We start from the raw sequence: 21,669 nt of genomic DNA on the forward strand, positions 1-21,669 counted from the left end.
ATCGCATAGTATCGGTGCTAATTCCTAAAGTCGAGTATTACATACCTCGTACACATAGCATCTGGCCATTCGCTATTATAGATATCCGCATGAAATTCATATCACTGGAGGGATGATTAATTCGGTCAATGGGGAACCGCTTTTGATATTGAATCGCCAAAACCTTCAAAGTCGATGCTTCAATTTACATCGTCCGTTAAATGTCTTTCTGAAGATATCAAGGTATCGAAGAGAAGAATGAAATAAAATTTATCAATCTCCTCGACAAACCGTTCGAGGATCGACACGTACGAATTATCGTGCAACGAGTGTAGCAAGAAATTGCTTCGTTAATCCGAATGGAAGAAGATGGAAGGTGGATAATGCGATATAAATCTTTGTCAACGCGATTCGGTTCACGGTCGATGGAAACGTCCCGAGTACAAGAGCCTATGGCTCGTGGTTTACACAATTTCCTCGATATTCGAGTAGTCTGTTCTACTTGGCACCCCATGGCCAGAAGATCAGAACGGATTCCGGACATGAGCGTCCGATCCGCTCCTCGTCCTTTGTCGAGGATAGGTATCAAGGATGGTTAATTGGTTGGCCGGATAGGGTACAGGGCCAATTGACCGTTTAATTAGAGTAGCGCAGGGTATCGATGGGATTTTCGGTTGCTCGGCCATTAATCGATGATCTCCGTTCACCGACACCGGCTCCCGTCGAGTCTTGGTCGTTGAGAATTCCTCGAAGGGGAGAAAACTCGTATCTCCTCTCTCTTTCGCGCGTTCGAGAACAATTTCATTTCAACTATCTTCCTTTTTCCTCCTCTTTGCAGTAAACGTAGTAAGACGTCTTTGTTTCGTCTTTGTCGAAGTTGGCGATTCACAAAGTAGTAAAGGCATTCAACACAAGGTAGTAGTAATAAGTTTCAACGTTATTTTCTATTCCCTCCTCTCCTTGTAGAGATCTCGATGCACCGATACGCGTCGCCTCGAAGATTCATGGGCGACTTCGAAATTTTTTAAATATATATATAGCGCTATAGTTTGGCGCAACACGGCGCTAAAGTTAGCAGGGACTTTAATACTTAACGACTCCCCAAGCTACCGTTTATACCGTCTCCAAATTTCATCTCTTCCTCTTTCTTTTCCTCTTTCCCTTCCTCACCCCCTCTTATTTCTCACCTTTAACCTCGTCTCCCTACGATATTATTAAATTTCCTCGGTGAATTGAAGCAGGAAAATTCATTTTCTGTCCTTGTGTTATTAAAAGAAAAAAGAAGAGGAGGAGGAGGAAGAGGAAAGGGAGAAAAGCTAAGCCTATGTCTCGCGAAGAGGAAGATCGGATTAAAAAAAAAAATCCAATCGAACGTATATTCGAGATTTCAACGGTTAAAAGAAGTTTGAAATCGTCCAATGAACTAACAAATGAAATGAATTATTTATATTCCCGGGAAATTTCTAAAGGCGGCAATTATATTCTGGCTTCGAAATTTTCACATTGGCGAGAGGAAATGTAAATGTTGCGCGAAAGCTGAAACCACCCCTCCCCATTTTGTCCGCTCTCGCAATCGCGAAAGTGTTCCTGCCCAAAGTTTGAATATCGATCGGTTTAATCGCTTCCAAAACGTTTCGAAAGTACGAAGGCGAGTATCGCTCGAAGAGGGGATCCACTTCTGGAACGCGTCAAGATACGGGACAATTTCCAACAGTTTCTGTACCAGCTTGAGCGGCACTTGCTCAACTTTTGCGCGCTTGTAGATCATTTGTGATTCTGTAGTCGTAACGCCAACTCCCCGTGACAATGGACGGCAGACTTTCGCATTAAACAAATCGATTTTGCCGAGTTGGAGGGAAAAGTTGGATTCCACGATCGATCCTCTCTCTCTCTTTGAATCGGTGGACGAATCGAAGGAGAGAAGAGACGCGAGTATCGTCGAAGGGAAGAAAAGAAAATAACAAGAGATCGACGAAAGGATATATTTATTTCCGGAACGACGAGTGAAATCGGTGGACGAATTAAGCGGGGTGTATAATGGTGGCGCGATAATTGGAAGCGATAAACCTTCCCCGAGGAGAGGATCGTTGGAACAACTAGCACGGATTGCCGCCCGGCCTTAATAATTTTCTTTAATCACTGCATTCTATATTTAATTCGTGGCGTCTGATAGGAGCGGCGGCGTGATCTACAGTTCTTTGGTAAGCTCGGTAGGCTAGCGGGCCACTTATGGCTGATTTATACGATCCATTACCACTACCAGCAGTGACCCAATAAGGCCGTCCGCGCCAGCCTCCGGTGTACCAGATCGGTGACGCTCTTAAAGGCTCGCAAGGCCCTCCCGTGTTGTTGGCCTTAAACCGTCGTCCTCGTGTGCGAATCTTATTAAGGTCAATGACGATACCTCCCTCCCGTTCTTCTGACGTCAAGGATCAATTATTAGAAATTATTGACGCGGAGCGTACGCGTTATCGATTCCATCGTGATTTTCCATGGATGAAGTATCGAGGGAAACTTGGAGTTGCAACGCTGTCTTATTGCACGATGAATTATTTTAGTTCATTATATTTTTTTCCTCGAAAAGTATTCTCTTGGAAAGAGTAGCTTTCGACTATGATTTTTCAAGCGCAATTCCTTTTCATCGGAAGCAAAATTGAATGAATTCGTTCGTATTCGTAAAACGCGGTAAAAGCGCATCGAGCTTGGCGACGAATCGCGAGACATTTTGAGATATTTTATTGAAATCTGTTCTCGCGAGACAAATTGAAAGAAGAGATTCCGGAAGATTAGCTGAGAAAACGGGGGGGAATTCGGTGGTTTCCTGAAGATCGAAAATCAACAATCAAGATCGAACGAGGAGGAAAAGGGTGGATGGTTCTCTTGGAGGGTGGAGAATGGTACTCGAGGGCAGAAATGGAAGTCGCGTTCGATGTCGCAAGAATGAAGTTGAAAGGCGGAAGCGGAACGAGGGAGGGGAGGGAAAAAATGAGCGGAAGAAGGACGAGTGAAAGAAGGATGAAAAGTTTAGGGCGGACTGGGTTCGAGTGCCCTTCGAGCTAGATTACGTTACGAAGATATCGAGAATAGAGCTCGAGACGAAGGGGGGGGTGGACTCTGGATGATGTGCAATTAGGAAAATTGAATTCCGGCGTAATTAACTTTCTTAATTAATAGAATCGTGGAATTGTATCTTTAATCTGGCCGCTGGAAGTGCTTCTGGCAGCTTCTGTCACCGAACGAGACAGAGAGAGAGGAGAGGAGAGAAGAGAGTGTGGCTTGGCTCCGACTTGGGATGAAACCAAGAACTGACGAGGGAGGAATGGAAGGGTAAGAAGGAGACACGCACACATAGAAAGAGAGAGCGAGAAGGAAGATTGACGAATGAGAATGAAACGGTGGGTGGGAAGAGGAAGAAGCAAGATATAAGATAGGATTGTTGCAGAAGTGGCGACGATTGCGAGATACTCTGGGATGGGGACTCGCTGTAAGTTTTGATATATGCGCGACGTTATTTACGATCGCATAAGAATTAGCCCAGACAGCAAGCCGGTCTTCCAGCAAAAAGCGACCGACTTTATGTCACTGACGACTGCCGCTGCGATTTTTGCTCTCGTTCTTCCCTTCCCGGAAAAGTCGTTAAAATCTCGCGTCCCGACGCGATCGAATCAGCCAAATCAACGTTTTCTTGTATCCGCAATTGTATCGATGGGAATTCGGCCAAAGCTAATCTCCCTTCTCCCTCCTGCATTCCTCATTCCGTCTCCCGATGGAAATATCACCTCGATCACTTTCCAACCGAAGGAAACCACGATAAAACGCGGTATTTCCGCGGTAAACATTCGTCTCGGTTCAGAGATTCGATTTGGAGATTCGATTGTCAACGAATCGCCGCGACCGCGTGAAAAATTAACTCGGGGGAGGGATCGTTTCGGGAACGTTCGTTAGAAGGCCGATGGAAAGTCATTTTTCTCCCTCCATCCCCTTTTACCGGAAACGGCAGATTAATTAATCACGTCAGCGCCGATTTCGCTCGACCACCGGATCGATTAATAAAACCGTGGCAACCGTTCGTTATTTAAGTTAACTTTCGCGCGCGCTCGCGCGCGGTTAATTACGCCGGATACGTCGAATTCCGCATATTTTCAACGTCCGTGGAATATGCGGTGTGAATGCACCCAACTTTGCACGTAAAATTCGTTTTCATGACCGCCTTTAATCCCGAATTGGCCAACGAATTGGGAGGGATCCCTCTGAATTCGCGATGAGACGCGTAAATTCATAATCCGTAAAATGATACAGCGATTCGGCCAACTTCTGATTTATGATCCCGATCCCCGCGCGGTGCATTTTCATATCCAACGGGGTAAGAGGGAGGGAGGAGGGGTAATGATGATGCACCGTCGTCGATTCGGACAGTTGGAAAATATCATTTGAAGATGTATTCGCCCGTTTTCTTGTTTATCGATCGAAAGGAAAATAATATTCGCAGTTTTCGTTAACCTCGCGGAATTTAACCTCTCGTGGAATTATAAATAAAGCGTGCAAGCGTATAAGTCGCGTACCGTAATCAGTGTGTCGTGGAACGTCGAAGCGAGCGGTGGGAAAGTAAACAGCGAAGAGGAACGACGCAGCGTGTAACATTCGTGTGGACGGGATTCCTTTTTTGGAATTGCGCAGCGGGCGATAACAAATCCATCGTGTTTTCGCATTGTTTTCGCACCGGTAAGTCCGTTTGCACGATTTTATAAATTAATCAATCGCTATCGCGCAATAATTGTTTTCTTCCGAGTCGAGTGTTTACGAGCTCGTCGGTATCTCTGTGCCGGCCACGAGCAGCCGGTGTTTCATTCGAGAAAATGGCGTCTCAAACGGGCCGCGTTGTGTTTCCGATTATTATTTAATTCGGATGATTTTATTTGCCTCGATGCGAGCTCGTAAAAATCATCTCGAAACAAGCGTGGCCGTTTAATTCGAATCGGGCGGTAATTCTTTTCGAAAGCAGCTACCACTCGACCATCGTGTGAACTCTCGTTATTCGAAAAATATCGTGCATCGTGAATCGTCGAAATGCTGATTTATCAACGCGTGATCGATAACGTGTGTGTGTATATATGTGTGTGTGTGGGTGCAATTTATACAAGAGGCGGGGGAGGGAGAGTATTGGCCGGTGTAATGAACGGCGTGGAGATCTCGTTCGTTTTTCATTTAGCGAACGAAACGAGTTGTTATTATCTCCATTTTGTACGGCAATTGACCGATTTGTTCCGCGCTTTGTTTCTTTCTGTTTTTCTTTCTTTTCTTCCATCGAGCTCGAAAAGTAAACACGTTTCAACGCATTTCACGTGAAATTCTTAAACCTTGGATGCTCGAATTCACCTTGTCCATCCAGACGGTAGATGAAATCGATAAAATCAGAGGGGACAGGAGGAAGCGTAACCTATAAACCGCGCAATAATATAAATTCGCAATCTGTGAGGCTACGAAACGAGCCGGTTTCTAAAGTTGTGATTTACGACGCGTTCCCCCGTCTCGTCCCCGGGAACAAAGGGAGAGTGGTAGTAGCAACTCAGATTGTTACGTGTGTACGTGGGAGTGAGCGGTGGTGAATGGTGGGCGTCGTCGAGGGGAGGGGGAGGGGTCGGTCAGGAAAAATGCGACGTCGCGCGGGGCGCCGCTTCCTTGCAATAACTTCCGAAGGAAAATTCACGATAATAGAGACCACTGCCGCCGCCTGTGTGAATTTCGCATGCAAGTGTGCTTACGCCACTCCTTCTCTCGACCACCACCCTTCTTCTCGCCGAAACCCTCTTCTCCACCCTTTATTCTTCCCTCCTCGTCTTTCTTTTTTCTTCTGCCAACGAGATCCCTCCTCCGCCCTGCTTCGTGCCAACCCCTCGTTTCCTTCTCTCTGCCTCTCGCGGACCGTGCACCCCCTTCCTCGTGGATTTCCTTCCCCTTTTCTCCTCGTCGTAGACCCCAAGAAACGACGTCCAAGGGAGGCTGAGCTAGACAAATAGTCGCACCGTGAAATACCGCCGCCTCCTTAAAACTTTAAAGTGTTTCGAGTAATCCTGAGGCGCGACTTTGGATCATGGGAGGAGGGATACCATTCTCCCCTTTCTCCTCCACGACCTTCTTCTCCTTCCTTGTTACGCTCCTTCGTTTCCATTCCATCCTTTCTCTTCCCTTCTCTTTCTCCCTCTCCGCGTTTGTACACTTTCCATGGCGTTCCCGGTGCATGGCGTGCAACCAAGACGTTACCGCGAATATCGAGCACAAATGACATCCGGTATCCGTAATGCTCTCTCTCTCTCTCTCTCTCTCTTTCTCGATGAGGAGGAGATTCGTTCACGGAGGGGAAGGCTCTTGTTCCGCGGTTGGAACGACGATTTAGGGTTAGGTTTTATAGCGGCAATTCGCGCTGAACGTTACCCATTACGCGGAAACGTTACGTACGACTACGATCGTACTTTTTCCGCCGCTTCTTTTTCATCGCAGACGAAGTTGAGTCCGTTGAAAACGTATCATTCTCGCGGTATCGAAGATTAAAAATTTGTACGAAGTTGTAATTGTTGGAATGTGGATGAATGTAAAAAGAGATGAGAGGGGAAAAAGAGAGAAGGGTGAAAAGGTTGGAAACGTTAAAAATATAAAAATTTTGAATTGGTCTTTTTTTTTTTCTTTTTTTAAGAGTAAATTCAACGCTAACCTGGCTCGACGATCAACATCACTGTGTCCGTTCGCCCCTCGGTCGGTCTGCACGAATATTTCCCGACATCGTGCGGCGTGACCGCTGCCAGAGTCAATTCCGACACTGTTCGAGCCGCGCCTCTTTCAGTCTCCACGTTTATTCCCCCTCGTGCAGCCTGGAAACAGTGCAAACAGGGCAAATGCGACGTGAAATTCGGCGCATAAACGCGAAGAAAAAACATTGGACGAAACCAATCTTTCTTTCCATTTTTTTCGCCTTCCTCTTTCCCTCCTCTTTCCCTTTTCCTCCTCTCTCTCTCCCTATAGTAACACCTGGCGAAATAACCGGTTACACCAACATTCGTGAATATCCCCACATATGCAACGGCCACGTATTTACGATTAATACCGTTCTATCTGTAAAAACACACATTATACAGCAAACACGGTATCCGCTGGTTGTTGACCGTGCGAATATTATTACGATTGAAAAATACGGCGAATGCGGAAAATTAAATAAATCTCCTCCCACCGTTCGCTCGAACCCCGACTGTAATTTCGTATAATAATCTGGCAAGATGAATCTTGGCTTCTACGGATAAATTTTCAACAGTTCGCGACGCGATGCCGTACCCGTTTCGATTTTTCGTTCCACGATCGATTTAAACGATCGATGTAATTACTTCCATCCGTAATTACATCCATCCGTAAAAAAAAAGATCTCGAATTTCATCGTAAACGAGAGAAACTCGAGTTCTCTATGTTTTATATTTTCCACGGGGAAAAGGTTCGATTCTTTTTTTATCTTTATTCGAATAATATTTTTCTCGATTTCTCATTAACGCCTCTCCACAGGGCAGAAAGTGAAACTCGATACGCGCAAAGAAAAGTGTTTGAAACTTGAAGAGGAAGGGGTTGAATATACGACGAACGGTTGTCGCCCCGACATCGATGATTTATGATCGCGTTTCTTTCGTTGGAGAGATTCTCGAGAGTTGGTGGTGGACAAGAAAAAGAGGGAGGAGGTAAAAAAAATTTCATTAGACTCCGTCTCGCGAGAAGAGGTGTGCGTTACCTGGAATGTTAGGAGTTTGTTATCCCGGAGCCATTGCACGCCCCTGATGGGCCGAGTCTGATACGGGGACAATATGACGCACCTCAAGGTGATGGTCGACCCCGACGCCACGCTCTGCTCCCGCGGGCCCATTATCGCAGCCACTGGTGCCGTGCTCTCGTAACCTGAAATCCATGCACGAAATGTCGAATGATCGGCCAAACTTGGGTAAGAATTTAATTTAGCCTTTGAGATAGATTTGTATAAGGTTCGTTGAATTTATCACGGTATTTTCGAACACTCCTTATCGATGCACGTATTTTTTTAAAAAATAATTTCGCAAGAGAAAGAAGGTGTATATAAAAAAAAATCGAAAGGGGATTTAAGGGCGTAGCGATTCTTCCCCATTTGTCGTTAAATCTCTTCTTCCACGCTTAAAACTTAACAGGGATTAATTAAGTTTCGAGTAGCGTGATATCTCAACGAATATTTTAATGGAATATAATAATTTTCAGAGTCGTTAATCCTTGGGAAGAATTTCCCTTATCAAAGTTAGCATATATATATATACCGATTAATGCGTTCTATATATATTTAAAAGTGCGCTTCTTGGGTGCGCGTTCGTTTGAATAAAGAGTACCCGCGCGTTTAAAACAATGTTAAACAGCTTATGGGCCCGGAGATCCGAGAAGAAAGTAATTACGCGAAGGGTCGGAACTTGTGGTAAAAAGAACGGAGCGTGTTTTATGCCTGCCCGGCCTGGAAAAGTAGATTCATTAAAAACCGTGCGGTACGACGAAGCCAAGATTTACGGAAGTGTGTGGCCGACTATAAACTGAAAACTTTATCCTAACAACCATTAACGAGTCCCTCGAGCCTTTTTTTTTTTTATCCATGAAACCGATTTCGGATCGATTAACGATCGTTCAACGAAAATAAATAATTATTCCTCGTAACTTTTTCATCGAGTATATAGAATCTAATTAGTCTCGTTTGTTGCATCGATCGTTAATCCGTAATTAATCCCTTCTTCGTTTCTCCATTGGGATTAAATCCAATGTGTCCAAAAGAAAAAAGGAATACGCGCCATTAAAGATTCGAGACGAATTCGTAGAACGATGATTTTTTAATTAATGCGAATAATATTTTTTCTTTTTTTTTTTTTTTGTCTCTCGAATCTCGCACACGCGCCACTTTACAAAGTAAAACTGCGCACGGTGAAAAAGAAAGGCGTAACACGCTTTTCCGTCCCGGACGTATGTACTGTCAAGTTTGTACATTTTAATTTAGAGAGTCGGCACAAGTGGCCGTTTAATATGCGTGCCACCGTGAAACGACGTGTTTTTCTCGCGCCATGCGAGCCTGCTCGCCCCAATTCCCGCTTAAAATCGAACCGCGCGACCCCGCCGCGAAAAATCGATTCGAAAAAAATAAACCGTGTACGCGCCCCTTCGAAACCGGTTCAATTTAAAAAAAAATACAATTTCATAGAAGCTCCGTTTTCTGGAAAAAAAAAAACCACGTTCAATCCTTCCCGCGAGGATGATTCTCTTTCGAGAATAGACTGGTGGACTCAACTTTATTATTTCATTTCTGCGAGCGAAAAAAAGTCTTTTCGAGACTCGAGATTTAATCCCATATTAAAATCCAGTCCTTCTCACTCCTAATCCTCGTACGTGTATAAAGTATACATAAGAAATACCTTTGGAGGATCGATTTTGGGAGGCTAAAAAAAAAACGAAAAAGAAAAAGATACGAGGATACAGATCGGAAGGTTTATTTATTGCCTCAATAATTTAAATTAAACGATGCTATCTCTCCCTACCAATTTCTCTTTTTTTCTGTTTATTTTGCCCTCCAGAATCGATGTTCCGAAGGTACATCCCAACAAAAGGGAGAGGGAGGGAGGGGGTATCATCCAGATCCAGAATAAGGTTTGAAGAATAAGGTAACGAGGAGGAGTGAAAAAGGGAAGGAAGAGGACGGTGAAGAGGAGAGAAGGAGTTCGTTCTCGCCTTCTCTGGGGTAGCTGAATATCCTCAGTCCGGAAATTGGAGTTTGAAGTGTGAAGAAACAAGAGGAGAAGCGTCTAGTGGGCGGCCTACAACAGAGAGGCGGCCTAATAATTCATTACACGGGCGAAAGGGAAAAACAATGGGAGCGGTAGTAGCTCGTGCCTTCGTAAGGGCTTTGCTTGCCCACCCATGGTGTATGATAATGTCCGGGACAAGCATACATTATTCAACGAAAGAGAAAGAGAGGGAAGAGGGGGGAGAGGAGAAGAGAATCGCGATAGTTGAGACTCATTTAAACGTTCCCTTGCCGGAGGAGTCGATGGAAGCGCGGTTATGGCCGCGCCAGGTGACGAGGAAAAAGACCCAGAGGAGAGCCAGAGGAGGTTTTCCACGACTACCAGGATTAAGGATAATCCTATTAGACTTGAATTAATCCCCTGGGAACTGCATTTCTCCTCGGCGAAATATTAGGTTATGCCGTTATTACTGTACACGGCCGTGGCCAAAAGCCTGTTTTTCCTTGCCGCTTTCTCGTGCTTTCTTTGCGCTCCCATTCGCCAACGGGAATTACTCCGAGTATAATTGTCACTGATCCTCGCGATCTTTAATTTGGTCGAAGAATCGGTCGATGAACGCTCGAGGAAGATAAAGGGTTAAAGTAAAAGAGTTGTTCCGCTCTCGTTTGTTGCGTAAATCTCTGTCGGGTTTCTTTAATTCTTTACGTAGAATTTGTAAGGGAAATTGATCTTTCTTTTTCTTCTTTTTCTTTCATATAATTTCACAATTATATGAAACGTATTTTTCGATTCTTCGTTCCAATGCAATTCGTTTGCGATCATTTCTCTTGCTCGTGCAATTTTCAAAGAGGATCAATCGATTGATAATTGATCGAAGGATTCGATTTCGATTGAAATCGACCCTCGTTTTCGACGTTTTTTTCTTTCCTCTGCATGTGCTCTTGCACATTCGACCTCGAAGTCGATAGCAATTTCGCGACCGGTTCCCGAGAACGACGATCGACGAGGATGAATTTCGTGCCGAGAGTTGGGAGCAATAAAGAAAAAGATCCCAGAAATCTCGCGTCCCGGAGGATGAAATGATGGAACTTGGAAAGAATTATGAAGCGTCTAGGAGGATGGTGCAAGAAGAATCGACGACAGATCCCGGGCGTCAAAGCCAGCGAAGAAGCGCACTTATCTTTAAGTGATTGATGTCGACTGGATCCGTTGGAGGAATAAAAAGCGCCTGTCGGATGATTTTTTAACGGGCCAACGGGTGTATAAAGGTGTCACGACATTCCTCCTCGCGAGAAGAAGGATATATCAAGTTCATCGGTGCATTTAAGGGAGGAAAATGGACCGGTATTCGGAAAATTTATTAAACTCTCTTGTTCGAAGACGATAAAAAAAAAAAGAAAAATCTTGATTCCACCCATCTACATATCGATGATAATATCCGTGATAATAATGACGATGAAAATCGAGAGATTCGAGCATTGTATAAATGTAATTTTCAATGGATGAAATGCGAAAATTATAGCGACAAAGTTTCATGCGATATATATATATATATATTAGCGAGATTTTCGTGCGGATTATCGTGAAAACGGACGAAATATCTACTATAATTTGCTCGTTCAAAAGTTTGCAATCGCGTAACTGTACGAGCGTACGTTCCCCTATTGCTCTCGAATACCTTCGTACGAATTTGTAGCTCAAAAATTCGCCTGCGCAAGCTTATTAAGGGGGATAGAGTACGAGAACGCGATTTAAATATAAAGGGAATGAAAAGTCGAGTCTATTACCCCCACGGTGAAAGGGACACAATGAAGAGTAATTGTATCTGTAAGAAATTGGAAATCCTCTTTGGAAAGTTTCCGCTTGGTGAAAATTGTATTTTCTTCGAATCCGAAGAGAAGAGTGGATCGATCGAGGTAAAAATTTACGAATTTCTATCGGTGCAAAATCTTGCATTCGTCCAAAGACGAGCCGAGAATTTATATAACCAGCGGAGATTTTATCCCATTCTATTGGACCGTTCGTGCCATTGATTCGAATTAAAAAAAAAAAAAAAGGAAAAAAAAAAAGAAAACGAGAGAACGCGGGGATTAATTTTGCACAAATGGATTGACACGAGGAAAACTTGCAATGAAGTTTTCATTGCATCGTCGACATATGTACATCTGTCATACCGAATCGGAGAAATATGCAATAAAAGCGCGCGCGCGGGGGGAGGGGGGCTCGTGGCGACGATTTATCGCCGGGATTTTGATTAAAAATATTTTTTAATCATCCCTGACGTTCATATAAAAACATAGGAGTGTGTTTATTCGCCCCCTCGCCCTCGTGACATTGCGTCTCCCGGCAAAGCCCGGCTTCATTTAAATTTAATTTGACAAATGCCGTGATGTGAAATTAGACCGGCCGGCGGTCTTTAAATTTATCCACGTGTACTCTATTCGAATCCCTCGACACAATGCAGGGAGACACCCCCTGAGATGGAAACCCGTGGAACTAATGGTACGTGCACAAGCGTTGTAACTATCCGACCAAAAATAAACCTTCGTTTTCACGATGCTTCACTTACTTATTCGCGTCTGCTGAGAATGCGGCTCGTCGTAGCCCTCCGGTTTGTCAGGATCTGGAAAAACGAACAATGGATTCACATATATATATATGTACTATTTTATCATACACACACACAGAGAGAAAGACACGTGCGCGTACGGTCGAATCCGAATTTCGTAACCGGATAAATAACGTCGAAAGACGGGGATTTGGTGCAATGCGTGCTCGTTCGTGCTTTTTCTTTTCTTTCTCCCGTACTCTCGTTACATTCGTATTTCCAAGCATTACCATATAATTAAAAATCGCAGTTGGAAGAGAGGAGGAGGAAGAGTAGGATCGAGGATGGGAAAATATTCAACGAGGTTAGCGCTCGGTCAAGCTATTAAACGAAGCTCCGGTTTAAGGACAATTCAATTTAGCGGGCGGATTTAAATAAAAGGGGGAGAGAGAGAGAGAGAGAGAGAAAGAGAGGAAGTGCAATTACCTCGCACGGACAGCTGAACAGCATACATCATTTTGGGCTCGGTGTTCACCTGGCATTCGTACTTGCCCGAATCCGTCTTCCTCGCGTTGTCCAGCCTGAGAGTCCACGCGTCGCTACCCGGTGTGTGCAGAGGTCCGAATCTCGCGTCCGAGCTGAACAGGGTGTTTCCTGACGTGAGAATGTGAAGGTCCTTGCTTCTCATCCAGGACACCTGAAACAAGGCCGGCCGGCCAGCACGTTGAAATTACATCCTGATGGAATTACCGTCGCATTAAACGACGGAATTGCCTCGAGGATGATTCTTAATTACTTTGCGCCAGGAACATTTAAAAGGATTTATAAAACGATTTAAAATCAACTTCAACTTGGTTCCGAAAATTATTACGAATTCACTTCTCTCTCTCTCTCGGTTTTTTCTTTCCTCAAAGAGCTCGTCTTCGAAAAACGCTTTTTTCCAAATTCTTCTCTTTTCGTTTGTAAGCACAATTTCAATGGGAACGCGAGAAATTACCGAGTCTAATGACGAGAATTTGTCAACGCGACGACGCGCCATTTGGGGTGGTTGTTGGACGGGGTAAGGTTGGTACGAGCCGCGGTCTCTAAACCCTTTTAAAACGGTAGCCCGAAGGAATGCACACTCGCGCTCCGTAAATCAGCGCTCTCTTACGACTTATTTCCTTCCCGCCTAGCTACTTCACACCCGTGTTACGAGCGACGTAATACATAACATAGTAACGTGTTACGACGTCGTTACCTTATGGCCGAGATAAAGGATAGAGACTGTTAAAAGAAAGTTGGGGCGAAAGGGTGAACGGGGTGGATTGTAAGGAGGAATTTAATGGAGCGAAAGCGTGAAAATTTCTTTCGTTTCGGGGGGGAGAGAGGAATGGAGAATTGGAACGTTATACAAATTGTATAAAGTATCGGAAAGGATACTTTCACCGGATTATCACGTTTACGCGTACGTTTATAATTTGATTAACCGAACTAGTCCTGTTTTTTAACTATTTTTATCGTGGCCAACGACAATAATTCGGGGGATAATTCAAACGCCAGCTCAACTTAATATACGATACGATTACTCTTTTCTTGCCGGTGGGAATAAAATGGCGATTTTCTTGTCGCTGGAAAAGTACCATTAATAAAACGCAGCAATGAACCGGTCCGGCGGTTCTCTGTTCCACCTTTGACGTATCTTATTGCTCCGGGCTAAATAATTAATCCTCAACCCCTTTCCACTCCACACACACACACACACACATACTCACACACACAGTTCTGGTTGGGGAGGAAGGGGGCGAGTAATGGGAGTTTACTGATTACTCGGTTCAAATTCACGAGTTTCCCCAACTCGGGAACTATTTCCTACGCTTCCCACGGTTCATCAATTCTTATGAGTTTTCTTTCCACCATGCATCGAATGCATCCTTCCCACAGGGCGAACAATTTCGTCCTTTATTGCTAAGGGAGGATCTCATTCTTCGTTTCTTCCTTCCTCTCTTCCTTCGAAAAAAAAAAAAAAACTCGAACGAGTACCGGTGGTTTGTAATCGTCGAATCGTTAAAAAAGGAAGAAAATAACTCGACTTAATTGACGAACAACAAACGATCCCTCGATAACGATGCATCATCCCATTGTTGAAGCAAGACAAGGACGTTTCGAAAAGAAAGGAAAAGAAAATAGAGGGAAGAGAGCTCTATGTAATTCCTTCTGATTATCCATTCTCTTTCAAAAGTCTGTGTCCCGTTCGTCTTGTTATGAGCAAAAGTTTGCAAAAGCGACGACCCTCTTGCTCGAGAGTAACACGCCGAGTGTGCTCGAGAAAGGGATCGCGCCGCGCTTTTCCCCGTCCGCGATTAATATTTTCTCGCGATCTTGAAGAGAATGGAAACCATTTTGAAGAACGAGAACCGATGGGGGAGGAGGAGGAGCGAGGGACAACGACGAAGTTGATGTCGAATATGGTCACTGAACACCGCCCTTATCCGATGCTCGTATTTTTCAACGTTCGAGCCAAACGGGTGGGATATTAGATATCCGGTTATCGGGTTGCAGTCATTTCCGATCTGCATCCAGAGTTACCATTTTATCTATCGGTCGTTACACGAAAGAGGGAGAGAGAGAGAGAGAGAGAGAGAGAGAGAGAGAGAGAGAGAGAGAGAGAAAGCAAGGACAGGATGAACGATCGAATCGAATGATTTGTTTGGGACAAAAAGGGGAGGGGCGGCGGAGGAGAAGAGGAATGAAATCGAAATGGCGGAAAAGACGAAGAATCTAAATTGCGATCGATCCCTCCTCCCCCTCCCGATTTTTAATAATGTCGTAGAATCCAGGGAGGAGGGAAGCGAGATCGGGAAGTCGGTCGGCGACGTTTTCGTTGCAAGATCGGACGGGGAGGAGAGGGGGGACGCAATAATCCGGCAGTGACAAAAAGAGATACCAAAACCCCCTGCCTCGGATACTCGGTTCAGCCATCCGTAGATTTATCGTTGTTATTAAAACAAGCGTGGCGATACCGGCCATGCCCGTCGGACGGGGGAGTAGATATTATTCAGAGTGTGGAACAAAAGAAGCTTGGATTAATCGGTAATTAAATCGATGCCGGGCAAACCACCGTTTCCGATACACACGACGCTACCAATTCTCTCTCTCTTCGCATTTTTTCTCTCCTCCCTCCAGAATAATCCTATCCTGGAATCGTTTTTCGTACGTATTAATATATATATACTTCTCCCCTCCGCCTTCGTCTCATCAATTTCAAGAACATTGTTCTCACCTCCTGCTCACCGTTTAATTTCAATCTTGGCATAGGATAGACCTCCCTCCAATCCCGGAAGAAAACAATCTTGGAAAAAATGAAAGTCGCGGGAGAGAGACGGGGGAAAGAAGAAAGAAAAGGAAAGGTTGCTCGAAGGAAGGTATCGATTCTAGGTGGAGGGGGATAAGGAGGGACGTAACGAGAAGAAAATTCAACGCCGTGTGCGGCTGATTTATACAATAATAACGTAAGCGGCACACGGGGGAGAGCGTAATGGTCCACGCGGGTGGGATGCAGTTTAGCGGAGGGGGTGGGTCATAACGTTAGGGTGGAGGTGGTGGGAAGAATGTACGGTGTATCACGGCATTTGGTCGTATGCCAGTTTACTCGAGTATACGATTCGCCGCGCGAGGAGGATGGGGGGGCAGAAATAGAAGCGGCTTTGAGGTCGAAGGCGAGCGCGGAAGAAAAAGAGAGATGGAAGGAGAGTGCGCGAGGGGATGTGTTTGCTCGCGCGGGGAGACAAAAGGACGGGCGCAATATACGGGAGCCGACATAACCGCTTTCATCTGCTACGTCGACACCGGAACCGGATAAAAATGCAACCTCCTACCAAGTCGTTTCACCGCAATCTTACGAGCCTCGCTGCTCGTTGTACGCGCTCCTCCTCTCCTCGAGGAGGAACTGCCTTATGGCCGGCGTTCAACCCCCTCGCAACCCCCGTTTGGCCGGGGATCGACCGTACTACGTACATACCGACACCGACGATTCTTCCCTCCCCGTTTCTTAAATTAGACCACGTTTCCGCGTTGCCGCGAGGAAGCTCGAGTTCGAGGAAATTTTCTTCCTGCTTCCTCTCCCTGATCCCTTGTAAACGTCCCTTCTCTCCGCGCGAAATGAATCTTTTTGAAACGAATCCGAGGGAGAGGGGAGAATTCTTTTCTTTCAATTCCGTGGAGAAAGAGCAGGAGAGAGAGGAAGTTGGGAAACGCGGAAGAGAATGGGGAAAGAATGGTGGAAAGTTGGATTAACGGATCAAAGGATTGCTGATTTTTGGGGGTGGAACAGTTGTTGAAAAGTTCGGTCGATCCGCTTCGATGCATTTCGAAAGAGGAGAAGGGTTTCTCGTTGGAGCCGGGGATCCGGAAAGCGCGACAGATTTTTGCCTGTACAGGGATTATGTATTTGTAACAGGTGGCAGCAGAGGAGGTGATCCACCCCCTGAATAGAATTTGTTGGCGAAAGACTGACTGCTACCACGTTTTCAAGAAAGTTTAGAGGTTCAGAGTGTTCGCCGAGAGTGTGAATGTAGTTAATAACCGAGTCTCCGACTTCGTCGAGAGATTGTTGACTGTGAAGTAATAATCTCGGGGGTTCAATCCTGGACTGGCTGGCAAGACGCGAATCTGGGACAAAACGAATTCTGCGCGCGCGATTCCGATTTATTTTCTTCGATTAAATTTCGCTCGGCCGTGTTTCGCTCTTCTCGAAACGAAAGAGAGGGGCGGAGGGGATTCGAGAGAAATTGAAAAAGTAACGAGGTGTTGTCGTTAAACGCGATTCATCCGACGTTCGTCCGTCGACGCTTTTTCCACGTTCTAACGCGTTCATCTCCCGATCTCTCTCCGTTGGAAACGGACGTCGGAGCGAAGTTTCACGATGAATAATGTGTAACTTCCTTCTCACCCCTCCCCTCGTTTGCCGAAGTGGGGAGAAACTGAAAGTTGGGGGAGGAGGGAGGGAAAAGTTGATGGGTTTCTCAACGATGGACCATCGAATCGTACAATCGAATCACTGTTCTTTGGCTAAATTATTTACTCTCTTTCCAACGGCGGCGAGAAGAGAATAAGAATTGCTCTCGTACGCTTCCTTCCGGACCACGATACCATTATCCTCGCTTTTGAATCCGAATCCGCTCGATCCCGTCACGGATTTACTCTCGCCGGAACTTTTCGATGAATGGAACTTGTCGGATAATTCTTGGAGCCGCGTCCCCGGAAACGCGAACCACCAAACCTTCGATTTTTCATTCGTTAATTGTTCGCGACTGTCGAATAATTTTATGGAATTATTCGTCACTTTTTTTTACCCCTTGCACCTGGATATTTCAACTTACTTTCAATTCATTCGTTCTCTCGTCGAGGAATTTTTAATATTTAATAACTTCGGAAGAATTAGAATAACGATAATAGTGTTCGAAACATATATACACATACATATGTAGCAATATAAGTAGGACACTATTTCCACTCGCGTTTCCACTTTTTTTCTAATTTTTTTCATACGATCTTCTTTAAGATAAAATCAATGAGATTTATCGCGAAGCAAGACACTATTAACGTTGGAATACAGAGGGAATCGCAGAGAAGGGAAGTCGATAATTTTTTGCGTCAACCGATACGAAAATGCTTGCCGTCCGTTTTTTAATCCGATTTCGTTTATCGAGAAAAGTCGAATATCGTTCGTGAAAAAAATTGCGTCGCCGACGCGAGAAACGACATACACAGGCCGTCTATCCGTCAAAGCGGATTACGCGGGCCGACCAGTGCTGCTCGTTCGTGATTTTTTTTTTCCAGCTTTCGACAACCACGACGCTCTCGAAATCGTCGAAGATCGAATAATTAACTCGGCGTGTATCGATTTCTATTCCATCCGTTCATTCAAGTGTGCCAACTGTATACGCGTTCACGCCACTGCGTGAAAAAAATCAATCGAGACTTTTTCTTTTTTTCTTTTTTATTTTTTATCCCCTCGAAATTTTTTGTTTCTCGTCGCTTCATTTTTTCGAAAATGAAGGGAAAAAGGGGGGATTGTCCGTTTCGAGACGAGCGGATATAAAAGTTCATTCATTCAGACTCGATTCGACGCAAAGCTCGAAAGTTATTGTTCGATTATCGCCAATTTTTTTTTTTAACGAGCATATCGATACCGTCGATGATGAAATGTGGGCGCGGCCACGTAAACCTGACCCCGACTAACCTAAACTAATCTGTGACCAACAACGGTCCCGGGTCACTGAGCTTTTATCGATTACCTTTCTTGCGCCACACGTTGCTTTAGCCTAGACGGTAATACCGTTCGATTAACCATGCCCTTCTAATGTCTTGCTTCTTCACGATTCGAAAGGATTTGAAGCATAAAAATATCACGAAAAAGATGGAACCAGCCAGCACCACGGATATAGTTAAACTGAAACGAGAATGAAATTGTGCGAATTCGAAAATTTCGCGTAAAAGTATAATTCGAGAGAATTCAAAGGGGAAGAAATTCAAAGCCGAGGTGAAGATTTCGACGAAGATTCGAAAATCTCTTCTCTCTGCTTGTACAAGGATAAGATCCCGAGGAGTGGGTTTTAAGTCGGTCGTAAAATCGAAGGTAGAAAGACGAACACCGTGTTCCCCGTTCCGTCCCATTGGAGAGAATTCGAAGACACAAGGGTCATAGAAATGGCGGGCTGTTTGCATGCACGCAACCAGAAACGATTGCCATTTTATTCCCCTTCGGATTTCAAGGTTTCCACAGTGATCCCTTCGATTATTCTTTGCCAAAGTTTAGAAATTCCTTTCGAATTTTTTCGCCTATTTTCTCTCTCTCCCTCTTATTTCTCAATCGTACGATTGAAACTCTCGGTTCACAAATTTCATCACGTTCATTTTTATCGCGATAATGTCGATTAACTGCAAGTTATTTCGAGGACATCGAGTCATGATTCCTCGTGTCGCGCGTGTTTCAATTAATTCTCTCTCTCTCTTTAAAAAAACCACATTTAAGAACGTTAAAAGAATACGAAAATACGAATATTAAAATCTTTCCCAGGAATCTTTGCGACGAAGAGGAGAGAGAGAAGGAAACCTTTCAAAATCTTTTACTTGGAATCTCTTAGTTTTCGTGGAATCTCGTCCTTTCGTTAATATTTCGAACATAAACGCGTAATACATCCTCCTTTTTCGCGCGATCGATTGAATTTCTCGGTATTTGAATTTAACCGGTGGAGGTAGAAGGAAGGAGCAACGAGCTCGTATCGCGAAATTTACATTTCAAATTCGTGAAAAATAACCGAGGATCTCTCTTCTCTTCTCAGGGGTTGGTGGTATTCGAGGGGAGGGGGCGATGTTCGTTATATCCGCGATAAGTAACGTTCTCAAGGAGGAGAAGTCGCGCGAGAAGTTTGGATTCGGGTCGAATTATCGTTCGTCGTCATCGCCGACATTCCGCGATCCAGAAAGAGGGTAGCATTTCTAGCTAGCGAGAATTATCCCGGCCTCTCCCATCTGAATTTATTATTATCATCGCGGCGCAATCTCACGTCTCCACTCCTCTCCTTAAGGCGTGTATTAATTCTTCAAAAACGTTTTTGTTGCGTTCACGCTCGTCATTTTTTGAAATTCAATAGTTTGAAACTAATGCCACTCCCTCTCATCCTTCCCTTTCTTCATCTTTCCCTTTCGTCATCTTTTTATGCCTCGCAATAGCTTGAGAATGCGAGTAGGTAAGGCGAGATGGATAAGAAAAAAAATAAAAAAGAGAGAGATCCGTAATGTACGATTCGATCGCGAAAGAGGAAGCTATAAGAGACTCTCTCGTGAATGAGAATTAAAAAGAGTGATCTTTCGTCTCTTTCTTTGACTTGCTGGATGATGCAGCTTTGATAAACGTGCAAGGAAAGCGAAAGAGTGGAAGGGGGAAATCTAACTGTCGACGCAGTTTCTTAGCGAGCTAACTTCATTAGGACATCAAAGAGGTCTTGCCGGAGCGCGTCGCGGGGATTGTAGTGTTATAAAGTGGAGGGAGGGGGGGAGTAGAGCAATAGGGAAGAGAAGAAAGGAAGCCTGAAGGAAAGAAAGAGAAAGAGGAAGGAGTATCGTCCCCTTGATTCGCCTGAAGCGGATAGCGATGGAAAGTGAAAATAGAAGTGGATCGTGGTAGAGTAAGCCGCCAAGCTGTGGCGATTACGTCACGGAGAAAATGCGTGAAGTGAATTCTGCCGGTAAATGTATTTTCCTTCTCCCTTTCTTTTTGCCTCTTGCTTTTTTCCTTTCTTCGCTCTGAGAGAAGACGCGAAATGTTCGAACGGACATGGCTTTTTTTTTCTTTTTTTTATACTTTATATATTTTATATATCTTATAAGAGAAGAAAAAAGTGTGAACTGCGAACGAATTATAGAGATCGTGACAATCGTCGTAAACGCTTTCGTCGCGCAACTAGTGCGTAAAAAGGAAACATAAGGGAGGGACAAAGGTGATGGCGAGGGTGATGGCAAGGTTCTGAAAGGGTTAGATGGTTGAATTCAGCATGGCTGCCTGTCGGATATAAATGGGGAGGGAGGGAGGGAGAGAGAGGCACGAGGGACTCTACGCGTGCACCCCTCACGAGTCTTGCATTTTGCATATTGATGAGACCGCTTTCGAGCCACTTCACCTTCCATTTCCTTTCTTCAACTTCTTCAGTTTCCAACGTCTTAATAATTGGCGCGAGGAAGGAAATTCTTCTTCTCGAAAAGTCATCGAGAATTTGATCGTCGTCGTTTCGTCGTTCCATTCTGTTTTTTTTTTTTCCTTTTTTTCCCTCCCTCTTCCCCCCTCGCCCGTTTCAACCGTTCCTTTTCGAACAAACGAGATTGAATCTGTGTGAAGTGATGCGCATGAAATGCTTCGAATTCAATTACATAGGAGAATGTTACATTTGTTTTTCTTTTTCCTTTTTTTTTTTTTTTTTTGTTTTCGAAGCGACTCTCGTGACCGAATTCTTTTATACGACATTTTGCGGTTTGACTTTTCGCTGCGGGATCGTTACACGGTGCATTATATAAATTATTTCGTCGATGATATTTCCCGCGAACAAGCCGATATAATCGCTATACGATCTGCGGCGAGATCGACGATCGGCATAACGCGATCGATAACGAACCGCGATGACGGAAGGAATTATTGACTTGCGTCCTTTTAACTTTATTGTTAAAATATATCGTATATCGAGATTCGTCTTCACGATACAATTTTTTAAAAATATATCTCGAGATTCATCTTATTCACGAACACGATTTTTAAACGATACAATTTCGATCGGCATAACGCGATAACGAACTGCGATGACGATGAAGGAATTATTGACTTGTTTTTTT

The 21,669-nt window shown here is 44.5% G+C and overlaps 2 protein-coding genes across 5 annotated transcripts in view; one reads left to right on the forward strand and one right to left on the reverse strand.

Moving 5' to 3' along the window:
* The window catches only part of LOC410439 (basement membrane-specific heparan sulfate proteoglycan core protein), a 144,745-nt gene extending 138,055 nt beyond the window's left edge, over window positions 1–6,690 (forward strand). The window contains exon 9 of the mRNA XM_016915917.2: window positions 6,671–6,690. Coding sequence (XP_016771406.1) covers window positions 6,671–6,675 — 5 coding nt within the window. The 3' untranslated portion in view covers window positions 6,676–6,690. The remainder of the gene's footprint in view (window positions 1–6,670) is intronic.
* Window positions 1–21,669, reverse strand: part of LOC725354 — a 95,089-nt gene that overhangs the window by 7,314 nt on the left and 66,106 nt on the right. For 3 of the 4 annotated variants that reach the window (XM_016915919.2, XM_026444735.1, XM_026444734.1), the window contains exons 4-7: window positions 12,790–13,000; window positions 12,325–12,378; window positions 7,745–7,908; window positions 6,689–6,845 (exon numbers count right to left, since the gene is read on the reverse strand). In XM_016915919.2, coding sequence (XP_016771408.2) covers window positions 6,689–6,845; window positions 7,745–7,908; window positions 12,325–12,378; window positions 12,790–13,000 — 586 coding nt within the window. Of the gene's footprint in view, window positions 1–6,683; window positions 6,846–7,744; window positions 7,909–12,324; window positions 12,379–12,789; window positions 13,001–21,669 lie in introns of those variants that run through there. The other variant, XM_026444736.1, reaches the window with a different exon arrangement.

The sequence above is a fragment of the Apis mellifera genome, linkage group LG13 (assembly GCF_003254395.2).
Source record: "Apis mellifera strain DH4 linkage group LG13, Amel_HAv3.1, whole genome shotgun sequence".
Lineage (NCBI taxonomy): Eukaryota > Metazoa > Arthropoda > Insecta > Hymenoptera > Apidae > Apis > Apis mellifera.